The sequence below is a fragment of the Triticum urartu genome, unplaced genomic scaffold (assembly GCF_003073215.2).
Source record: "Triticum urartu cultivar G1812 unplaced genomic scaffold, Tu2.1 TuUngrouped_contig_8306, whole genome shotgun sequence".
Taxonomy (NCBI): domain Eukaryota; kingdom Viridiplantae; phylum Streptophyta; class Magnoliopsida; order Poales; family Poaceae; genus Triticum; species Triticum urartu.
In genome coordinates this window covers 1-12,038 of record NW_024119241.1, presented here as the reverse complement: position 1 = coordinate 12,038, position 12,038 = coordinate 1, and the positions used below count along the sequence as shown (strand labels likewise).

General features: G+C 46.2%; 1 protein-coding gene across 1 annotated transcript; it reads right to left on the bottom strand.

Annotated features, from left to right (window-relative positions):
* Positions 1–7,993: 7,993 nt before the first annotated feature.
* LOC125531890 (sugar transport protein MST3-like) lies at positions 7,994–9,486 on the bottom strand. The gene has a single exon (XM_048696109.1). The coding sequence runs from the start codon at positions 9,484–9,486 to the stop codon at positions 8,392–8,394; it is 1,095 nt and encodes a 364-aa protein (XP_048552066.1). The 3' UTR covers positions 7,994–8,391.
* Between the last annotated feature and the right edge of the window lie 2,552 nt (positions 9,487–12,038).

Here is a 12,038-nt window from a genome sequence, read left to right as displayed (position 1 = left end):
AGAACAAAAGCCACTATCGTGGCAGGTACAGCATCATCCCACTGCATTGAGTGTTCTACCTCACACAAACGACCCAGAGTAGCGAGCTCATGGGCAACAGAATTGGCCCCTCTCCTAGATGACGCTATTACATGATGAGAAAACCAAAGTTTCAGTTGGAGTTTGATGTCCTCGATGACTGCCGAGTAAGCCGACGAGTCTGCCCTTCTCAGGTCCATTGCATCCGCAGCAAGCTGGGAGTCGGTTTCAAATATCACCCTCGTTATACCAAGATCGGCCGCCAATGCAACACCATGAGCCATGGCATAGATCTCTGCACCAAAAGCATCTCCTACATGTTCCTGGCGACCTGCACGAGCACAAATGACAGTACCCTCCGAGTCTCTCGCCACCACACCCCAACCTGCATGATGTTCCCCGGGCACTATCGAGCCATCGACATTTATTTTAACCATGTCCTCCTGAGGCGGCCTCCATCTAGTGTCACACTGTTTTCCGGGGTTCTTGGAGAAGATCTGCTGGTATTCTAGTGTCAAGCTGCGAGTGCGCCGCGCCACCTCCTCCGCATACCAGGAGAGCTCGCCCTCCCTGAGTTTATTGCGATTGCTCCACCACAACCACCAGGCGGTGAGTATGCGTATTCTTTTCTGCTCATCGATTCTCCACAAATAATTCATCATTTAATGTACTGATGTTATGTCCTCCATCTTCCTCCTTTCTTCTTCCAATGACAGGTCCCTCCACAAATCTTTCACCACTTTACATTTTATGAATAGATGTGCTCCGTCTTCTGCTGCCCGTCCACAGAACAAACACGCAATATCTTCAATTGGTACGCCCCTCCTTACCAAGTTTGTCCGCAGCGCCAACGACTCATGTTTAACGCGCCATGCAAACATTTGTATGTTCCTGGGGCAGGGGAGTTTCCATATGCGTTTCCATGAGTCATCTTGGCACGCATCCAAGTTGCCCAGCACCGTAGTACTGCTGCCTACTCCTCCATCCCGTGTCATCCTCTCCGGCTGCGTGTGCAATTTGTATGCACTTTTCACCGAGTGCTGTCCTTTGGGGTCAAACTGCCTCGCAAAGCTTTGGATTCACGGATCCAAAGATAAGAAGGGAGCTCTGTTGGTGTATGACTATATTTACCTAGTTCCTTAGGGACTAAAATGTAAAATGTACACATACTATAGATGTATACAGAGAGAGGGACCGAAGAGAATGGCCCAGAAATTTCCCCAAATCCTCTCCATGGTTCTTCCAATCCCTAAAACTATTCTCTCAAATCTTGCTTGATTTTCAAGATGGCATCGGAGCAGGTTGAAATCCACAGCGTTTCTTCTGTGATTTGAGGTTGGCGGTGTTGTGTTGCCGTCCAGATTCGCCAGCTTGACTACGGCGGCTAGGCGGTAAGCTTTGAATCATCAAGTCGCCCCTGTGTTAGTTGATAAGGAAACGAGAAGCTAGTGATGTCTTGCCGCATCTAGCCGCACTGTCGCCGGTATACAGATTTGTTAATCTGCAGGCGAGCTTCTTACTGTCATCCGCCAATATACGGCCACTGCCTCCTCTGCATCTGACCATCTGTATGAGAAGGTGATAATAGCACCTGTGATTCCCTTTGGATTATTGCGATTAGTACTGACTGACTGTGAGCTCGTCAAGTCAAGCTCATCTTTGCTTGGTGGCCGGATTAAAATATTCGGCTTGTGCTGCGTGTGTGCATCTGAGAGCAACTCATACTAATACATCTACTTGCCATTGTGTACGAGTGTGTTGCTGGTGGAGTGCTAAAAAACAAGTCCTGTGTGACTGGGTGTTTGTTTTGTCGTGGTGAACTATGGCAGATCCAAGCAAGGATAAAGCAGGGGATTCTAGTGTGGATAAGCTATATGAAATTTTCAGCAAAATGTTTGAGCAGCAGCAACAACTCAGAGTGGTTCCTAAAGGAATCAAATATGCACTTGAGCCTAATCCAGTAAAGCTGGCTGGACCGGGCAATTCATCAGCTGGGCATACATGGTGTTGTCTATGTATCCACACATGTATCTGAGTTTCCTATCAATACAATTCTAGCATGGATAACAAACGATTATCATGAACAAGGAAATATAATAATAACTAATTTATTATTGCCTCTAGGGCATATTTCCAACATGGGCAGCTTTGGAGAAGCAGTTTGCAGGGAGATCCAATAAAATGCAAGGTAATCGTATTATGCATGAATTGACAAACCTGAAGCAAGGCGCAAAGTCTGTGACAGAGCATGCTGGTGAGACCAAAAGACTGTACAGAGAACTGCATTATTATCATCCCTTTGAGCCCGTTGACAAACAAGACTTGGCTATTCATCATACCTGGTTTGAGCCATTTGTGAGCAAGCTCTTTCTTGATGGCTTAAATGAGGAATTTGACCTTCGACGCCAACTTATATTCTCAAAAACTGAGTGGCTTAGTCTTGATGATGTTATCTCAAGTGTGATAGAGGAGGAGACTCGGTTGGCTCAGCCTGAGAATGGCCTAAAGTATACAGATGCTCGTGCAGCCTTATCCATGCAAGCTCGACGTGCCCCAAAGTTTGTTGGCAAATTAGATAAAAACAAACTTTTTTGCAACCATTGTAAAAGGACTAGACACATAAAGGATGCATGCTTTGAGTTGCATGGCTTTGCAACTTGGTGGGAAAAAGGAAAGTCTCGGCCAGGGGGAGTTCATGGAGCAAACAAAAAACAAGCTAACCTCACTACATCCAAGGGGGAGCTACCAGTGGTCGATGTGCGAGCTCTTGAGGATTTTACTTCCAAGCTTAGACTCTCAGAAGGCTCGTCTACTTCCCAGGATTCCTCTAAAGCTGAATCTAATTTCTATATCAATTTACACCAAGGTATGAAACCTCACTAGACCCACACTTCTACAACACAATCAAACCCTTGGGTTATTGATACAGGAGCTACTAACCACATGACATGAGCCTCAAATTTGTTCACTTCTTACACACCTTGTTCAGGTAAGGACAAGGTACCTGTAGCTGATGGATCTATGGCACCTATTGTAGGACATGGATCCGTTAGGTGCACTAAGACATTGTCCTTGTCTCCGGTCCTACATGTTCCTAAATTTCCAATCAACCTCTTATCTGTTAGCTCTATTGCTAAATCCCTTACCTGTAGAGGTTGGTTTGATCCTACCTGTTGTGCTTTTCAGGAGCTAGCGAGAGGGAGACTGTTGGGGACTGGGACCGTGCATGATGGACTCTACTATCTTGATGAAGGAAGTGATGAAGTTGCTTTTGCATCATGCTTGTCTCCTAGCCAAGAACTGCTACTCCATCATCGCAGGCTTGGCCATCTATCTTTTGCTGCATTATTACGTATTTGCCCCTCTCTTTTCAAGTTGTGTCCCAAGGAGCTCCTTGTATGTGATGCTTGTGAGTTAGCTAAACATACAAGGGGTTCCTATCCTAGTATAGGTTTAAGAAGTGCCAAACCATTTGAAATGATTCACTCGGATGTTTGGGGACCCTGTGAGGTTCGTTCCATTTCTGGGCACCGATGGTTTGTGACTTTTATTGATTGCTTTAGTCGTTACACTTGGCTTTATCTCTTGAAGCATAAGAGTGATGTGTTCTTGGTTTTTAAGGATTTATGTGCTCTCATTAAAAATCAACATGGGGCAACTATTAAAACCTTGCGTTCAGACAATGGTACTGAATATATCAATAACGAGTTTGGACAGTTCCTTGCCTCAAATGGCATTGAACATCAAACTACCTGTGTTGATACTCCGGAACAAAATGGTGTTGCAGAGCGTAAAAATAGACATTTGCTTGAGGTTGCACGCTCACTTATCCTATATATCTAAGAGATTCACCCCTATTACCCTATTTATCTTAACATGCAGCCTGTCCACCTCATCACACATGCCACATCATCATTTATTTTATTTTCTCTATTTTTCCTGTGCTCATCCGGCAGCACCGTAAGCGTAACAGTCGACTCAAGGTCCATTATCGTTTGAGATCTCTTAGCATTTCCTCTTCCACCCAGATGCATCGCCTTAGATCCCCCACCAAAATTTATGACCAATGAACAGATGGGTCCGCGGCCCGCATATATATCTTCCCAATCGACTTGCAGCCGCCAGAGTAAATCTTCGGCGCACGACCTCATCCTCACGCCAAGATGGACCTTGATGTTGCACCTTCAAGCAGCACCTCGCCGGCGCCCCTCATCGGGCGGGTTTCCCTGCCGGCCTTCTCCGACCGTCCTCATCGGTTTCGTCCAGCCGCGGTTGCCATCCATAATCAGTCCCTGAGCCATCAGCTACAAGTTACAACCAACGAGCTTCCCGATTCCCATCATACAGCTCCTCAACGCCTTACCCCTTGGCCCGTCATGGAGCAATACAATCTGGGCGGCGCGTCGTGCATTGGGAGAGGAAGAAGAGGGGTTGTTTTCAACTGGGCTATGCTTGCATCTACTGTACTCTTTTATTTACTCATGTATCTCATGTTCTGTCAATCAACATCACCAGGGCCTTCGGAATTTGTGGGCTTTCATATCAATGTGCAAGATGAGCTCTTCTATTATTGCCGTCAAGTAAGGCATGACTTTTCCCTATTTCTTATTGATCATGGAATCCGAAGGTCAATGTTGTTATTGATATATTACACTTGATCTTGAATCACTAACCAATTAGGTTAACCACTACATGTTAGGATAAAATGATCTATTCTGTTGCAGTTCATTCAGATTTGTGAATTGGGTTTATTCTATTGCACTTTAGAGAAGTTTTGTCTATACTTCCGGGAGGAGTGTTCTATTGAGGTCTATTATCCGCCGAACCTGCCAATACTGTGTTAATGAAGACAACACAATGAGTGAAGTATACGGTTTATTTAAGTTCAGCAAATGTGTCGAAGATTACCCTTCACATCAGAGTCCTTGCGACATCCATGGTGATGGGTCATGCTCCTTTTATATTCACAGTTATTTGGTTTTCTTTTCATTTGTCTCAGACAATTGTTGATTGCCAATATATATGTCTTCGTTTTTCTCATGATTTTCGGTAATAGGATTGATGTGTAAATAGCTCGACCACGATAAAAGATCAATGCTCAAGTTCATCTGCAATCAGAGGGAACATTTTACACGATTGTGCTTCTATTTTCAGCAAGATTTGGTAATGATATGAGATGGGCACTTTCCTCGATACTCTCGAGAATTGTAGATCTGTTATGCTATTTTGTCCCATAATGTCTCTTCGCTTTCAGGTATAAAAATGACTTTTTTCTTTCTGAAATATGAAAATGCATCATGGCTGACCATGTATTGTAATTTTTGCGCATCCTAGGAACTGAAAAGATGAAAGATCAAATTTATCTACCATATGCGTAAGACTAAGAGTTCCCGCAGCAACGCGCTGGGTGTTATCTAGTGTTTACAATGAATGTGCCTAAATTTATTTGGGGGGAAGCAATAAAAAACGCAACATATTTGATAAACCGTATGCCTCTTTGGGTTCTTGGTCACAAGACTCCCACTGAGTGTCTCTTGAATTCTAATGACTTTGTAGTTCCTCCAAAGGTCTTTGGGTGTGTGTGCTTTGTGCATGATTATAGGAACTCTGTTGGAAAATTAGATCCCCGTGCTCTCAAATGTGTTTTCATGGGTTATTCCCCCTCTCAAAAGGGTTATAGATGTTGGTGACCTTCAGAGCGCCGATTTTTTGTAAGTATGGATGTGACGTTCCGTGAGCATGAACCATATTATGGCTCAACAAGTGACACTGGCATTGCCTTATCCCCACGTGAAGTGCAACAAGAAGGGGAGAGTAGTAATGGAGACTCTCCATTAAGCCCCATTCTTGTTTCCACTTCGGGTGGTTTACCCATTCTAGATAATGCTCAAAATCAGGGGGAGGAGACAAATAATGATGGGTGCAATAATGTTTCTGGTCATGGAGACACAGAAAATGCAATAGAAAATTCTTCATTTCCTTCACAAGACGGTGAGCTTCACATGCATGAGGACCCAGGTACTAACACTAACCCATGTAGTTCCGCCACTCCTATTAGCACCGCGGGGCAGAGTGAGAATCAATTATCTACCCTTGCTCCTGAAAATAATCTACCGATTGCTTTGCGAAAACCTACTAGAAATCGAAACATTCCAGGACACCTCAAAGATTATAAACATGATATTGCCAATTTCATTTCTATGCATATTGTAATCCACCCTTCAAAAGCTTTATTGCCCCTTTAGACTCTGTGTCCATACCATCTAATTGGAAAATAGCTATAGAGGATCCAAAATGGAAGGAAGCAATGCTTGATGAGATGAAAGCCTTGGAGAAGAATGAGACTTGGGAGCTCGTGGATCTACCACCAGGTAAGCAACTTGTAGGTTGTAAGTGGGTTTTCAGTATTAAGCAGACCCCCGGGGGAAAGGTGGAGAGGTATAAAGCCTGTTTTGTGGCGAAGGGCTACACACAAACATATGGAATCGACTATGAAGAGACCTTTGCACCGGTGGCAAAGATGAATTCAGTAAGGACACTTATGTCATGTGATGTAAACCTTGATTGGGATATTTACCAGATGGATGTGAAGAATGCTTTCCTTCATGGTGATCTCCAAGAAGAAGTATACATGCATATACCTCCTGGGTTTGAGTCCAGTCAAACCGGTGGAAAGGTGTTGCTACGGCTTAAAGCAGTCACCACGAGCTTGGTTTGACCGGTTTAGACAATCCATGCTGAAAAGGGGCTATGTTCAAAGCAATGCTGACCATACACTATTCTACAAGCATAGTAATAGAAAGGTTGCAATACTGATAGTGTATGTCGATGACATTGTGATTACCGGAGATGATTCCACTGAAGTTGCAAATCTAAAGCATCATCTTGCACAGGAATTTGAAGTGAAGGACTTGGGAAAACTGAGATATTTTCTTGGTATAGAGGTCTCACGAGGGTCAAAGGGCATTTTTCTCTCACAGCGGAAATATATCTTGGATTTGCTCAAGGAAACAGGTATGCTTGGTTGTCGACCTGCAGCTACACCTATTGAGCAAAATCATCGTTTAAGTAGTGATGCAGGTACACCCGTGGATCGAGAGCGCTATCAGAGACTTGTTGGAAGGTTAATATATTTATCTCATACCCGTCCAGATATTGCTTTTGCTGTGAGTGTAGTTAGCCAGTATATGCATGACCCAAAATCAGCTCATATGGAAGCTGTAAACAGGATCCTAAGGTATCTTAAAGGGTGCCCAGGAAGAGGCCTTTTATATACCAGACAAGGAGACTTACAAGTTGAGTGCTATACTGACGCTGATTGGGCTGGTTCCCTAGATGACCGACGCTCAACATCTGGTTATTGTGCATTTGTAGGAGGAAACCTAGTTTCTTGGCGAAGTAAAAAGCAAGGTCAAGTGGCTCGATCTACTGCAGAGGCTGAGTTTAGATCTATGGCTCACGGCATATGTGAGTTACTATGGATACATATCCTCCTAGCAGAGTTGCGGCTGTACAGGTGCAAGCCTCTGAGGTTGTACTGTGACAACAAAGCTGCCATTGACATTGCAAATAACCCTGTTCAGCATGATTGAACCAAGCACATAGAAATTGATCGTCATTTTATTAAGGAGAAGCTTGATAGAGGGATAGTTTGCCTACCGTATGTAACCTCAGCTAGTCAGGTAGCAGATGTCCTTACAAAAGGACTCCCCGAAAAAACATTCTCCATGTTTTGTAGCAAGATGGGTTTGTATGATGTATTTGCCCCATCTTGAGGGGGGGTGTTGGTGTATGACTATATTTACCTAGTTCCTTAGGGACTAAAATGTAAAATGTACACATACTATAGATGTATACAGAGAGAGGGACCGAAGAGAATGGCCCAGAAATTTCTCCAAATCCTCTTCATGGTTCTTCCAATCCCTAAAACCATTCTCTCAAATCTTGCTTGATTTTCAAGAAGCTCCATTAGAGGACAGACCAAACGCTAGAGCATATGGATTCGATTGATCTGAGAAATCTTCATTTGCTAGCGCTTGATACGAACTTCAACCAACGGAAACACCTGTCAGAAGTCAGAACCCAGTGGCCATGAGCACAAGACTTATGAAGCATTGTCCACCTCGTGTTGTGATCACACCAATTTGCGGCAACTGATTCAACAACAAGAAAATAAGGTAGACTAGAGCTGAAACCCATAAAATCATAAAATCAACTCATAGTTCTGGCACTGGCACGTGGATTATTAACTTTCACGCACCCGTGTTCATGACTATTTTCCTGCAGTGATGCATATTGTGCGTATGTCCACACCAAATTAATCAACAAAGCAAAGCAAATGCATCCACGAACGACTCATTACAAATTCATAATCTAGGTTAATGCTAACACATTGACACCGGTGTGGACGTCGTCAGCGTCTCCGATGAACCTGCTCCAGAACCAGTGTCCCTTCCAAACGTGCACCATCTCCTCCATGGGCACGTTCTTGGTCTCCGGAAGGAAGAGCGCGACGAAGGCGGTCATGATCACCACCCAGCCGGCGAAGAAGTAGAAGAGCCCGAACTTCAGGTGGCAGAGCATGGTGAGGAAGGCCTGCGCGATGACAAAGGTGAAGAGCATGTTCACCGACACGGTGATGCTCTGCCCCGCCGACCGAATCTCCAGCGGGAAGATCTCGCTCGGCACCAGCCACCCCAGCGCCCCCCACGACCACACGAAGCCTGCCACGTACACGCAGATGAAGAGCACCACCGCCGCCGCATAACCCCTGGGCATCTCTCCCACGCCACTTGTCCCGAACCTCACCGCGATCAGAGTTCCCACCGCGATCTGGGACACCAGCATCTGCGCGCCGCCTTGCAGGAACAACTTCCTCCGCCCCAGCCTGTCGACGGTGAACATCGACACCATCGACCCGAGCACGAGGACGCCGCCAGTCATCACCGACGAGAGAAGCGACGCGTCTCCCTTGAAACCTAGGGTCTCGAATAGCACCGGCGCATAGAAGTTGATGACGTTGATGCCGGAGACCTGCTGGAAGAAGGGGATGAGCACAGCCATGGTGAGCTGCGCGCGGTACTTGCGCATCAGGATGTTGCGCCACGGATGCTGTACTTGCTTTGATATTTCCCTCGCCGCCACTAGGTCCGCGTACTCATCGCCGATGTCGTCGGTGCCGCGGATACGGCGTAGCATCCGACGCGACGCCTCCGGGTGGCCTCGCTCCATCAGTGAGTTGGGGGTGTCGGGGAGGAAGAGTGCGCCAACCGTGATGATCACCGCAGGCACAGCCGCGAGAGCCAGGCTGACGCGCCAACCGTGGCCGCCTTTGATTTTGTTAGTGCCGTAGTTGATGAGCTCCGCTGCCAGGATGCCGATGGTGACCATGAGCTGGAAACCAATGTTGAGCATGCCGCGGAGATGCGCAGGTGCCATCTCCGATAGGTACACCGGCACAGACTGCATGGATGCGTATACCAAAATAATCATTCAATTGAATCATGTGGCATGCTTGATTTTAAAAAAATCAATATGAGATATATGTTTTTTAATGCGTACCGTAGTAATCACTCAAATGTTTTTAATGTCCTGACTATAATTTTCAATAGACCGACACATTCTCAAGAGTGACAACCCAATAACATGATCTACAGTTACTCAAGACATTAATAAGGATACACAGTTAAATTAGGAAAAGGGAAAAAAAAACATGACCACAAAATATTATGCCGAAAACCAAGAACACGCAACAACACTACCCGGCCCGTGAAAAAACACAACATGTGTCCTAGCTCCCCGGCCGCTAGTGGTCCATGCCGTGAGTGGCAGTTTTGTACTTTTTCATTTGTATATATAAATGTAAGCTTTTTTTTCAAGTATACTCCTCCCCGTTGGTACATGCATGACCCGAAGTAAATGAAATGAAGAAATGAATTGTGCCCAATATATGTCTCCTTCTCTTTTTTCTCGAAACGGAGGCAAAAGTTTTGCCTCATCGATTAATGGATTAATTAAGAAGAAGAGAATTCTCCAGTTAATTTACGAAAAACCGGGCGAAAATCAATACAAGCGGAGCACATACTAACTATTCACACAGTAAGAAACCCCACAACCGCACAGGTGACCCCGCCAGTCTCTTCGAATACACAACATCCACAGACCCGACATTGCTACTACACCAAGAGAACGCCGACAAGAACACTTGTACACAAGACAAAGCAGATTCGGAATTGTCTTTCCTTCCAAGGATAACTTGTATCCATGCGCTTCAGATTATTAGCTTGGAGTTCGCCACCAGCAGTATAGCCGACCCTACCCTATCACGTCAATCCCACAAGCCTCTTATCCATTCCCGTTCCTCGTGGCGGAGGAGTAAGTCAAAATAGAAAAAAAACTCATCTGACACCTCTCAAGGACGGGCCGAGAGATCGAAGGTCATCCATCAAGCAGTCAGAGACGCCTTGCCTGTGGCGCTACTCTTTTCTTTGCCCACCTTCTTTCGTTTGCCCCTTATTGGCGTCCCAGTCAAGAGGCAAGCAATCGACCTACCCAAACCAGGTCTAGCAGTTTCCACACTGGCGAGCAAGTCACAAAGTTCCTTCGCGAAGAAAGCATCTGGGTTGGGAGTAGATGGCAACACACTTGGCTCAGTGGTCGTGTCACTCACAGGCATCACCTGCTCGATGGTCGCAGACGAGGGAAGGGCAGCAACATCTTAAACATCATGCTCCATGACACCGAGAGGTGGGCTGCCTGACGCCTGACACCCAATGGACTTAGGTGAGCGAGAGACAACAACATCCAAATCACCACACTCCTCGGCATCAAGTATTTGGCTAGACTCTCGAGGTGATGCAGGCAATAATTCTGCAATCGGGATCGCCGAGGGGGGGGGCACCTTCAGTTGTTCGACGGACAGAGGCAAAACCGGAGCCCCACACAGGTCCCGAAGCTCAGGCATGATCTGCATGAGGGGAGAAACAACCATGAAGCCCGGCTCCCCTCTCGAGCTCAAAGCTAATATCAGGCACAACCAAAGGGCAAAAAACATGAGCAGTCTGCAACACAAGTGGCGCCAGGGAGAGACCGTCATCCAATGCAGCCTCAGCTCGCTCCAAGAAGCTTCCCATCCGCAGCATCCAACCTTGCATGGTGTCAACGACATCGCGCAGAGGCTGAATCGTCTTATCAAGCCGGAAGGAACCCATGCCAAGGAGCTCAGAGCGCAGCAGCTCGACCTACCCCTCCAAGGCAGACCGCACCAGCGTATCCGTCGACGCCACAGAGCCAGCAGGAGCATAAACGATCGAGGCCCAAGAATCATGACAAGACGTCTTCGAGGGGAGCGAGGCTTCTATCTGGATCTTGCGAGGAGCTGGAGCCTGATGGTGCCCGACGGAGTGGGGGGCAACATCGATGCAGTAGCGCCTCCCAATAAGTTGAGGGGACGCCAGGCGTTGCAACACCCACGCGCTCGATGACCATTCTGCAGGCACCGAGAACACCTAAACGGATCTCTACAATCCGCCGCACGGTGTCTAGGATAGAGGCATCTACAACATCTACCGCGAAGCCAAGCCGGGGCCGGACGGGGAGCCCATGCAGGGGCCGGCTATTGGAAATATGCCCTAGAGGCAATAATAAATTAGTTATTATTATATTTCCTTGTTCATGATAATCGTTTATTATCCATGCTAGAATTGTATTGATAGGAAACTCAGATACATGTGTGGATACATAGACAACACCATGTCCCTAGTAAGCCTCTAGTTGACTAGCTCGTTGATCAATAGATGGTTACGGTTTCCTGACCATGGACATTGGATGTCGTTGATAACGGGATCACATCATTAGGAGAATGATGTGATGGACAAGACCCAATCCTAAGCTTAGCTCAAAGATCGTGTAGTTCGTATGCTAAAGCTTTTCTAATGTCAAGTATCATTTCCTTAGACCATGAGATTGTGCAACTCCAGGATACCGTAGGAGTGCTTTGGGTGTGCCTAACGTCACAACGT

Coding starts and splice junctions, on each gene's coding strand:
- LOC125531890 (XM_048696109.1), bottom strand. CDS start 9,486: ATGCAGTCTGTGCCGGTGTACCTATCGGAGATGGCACCTGCGCATCTC.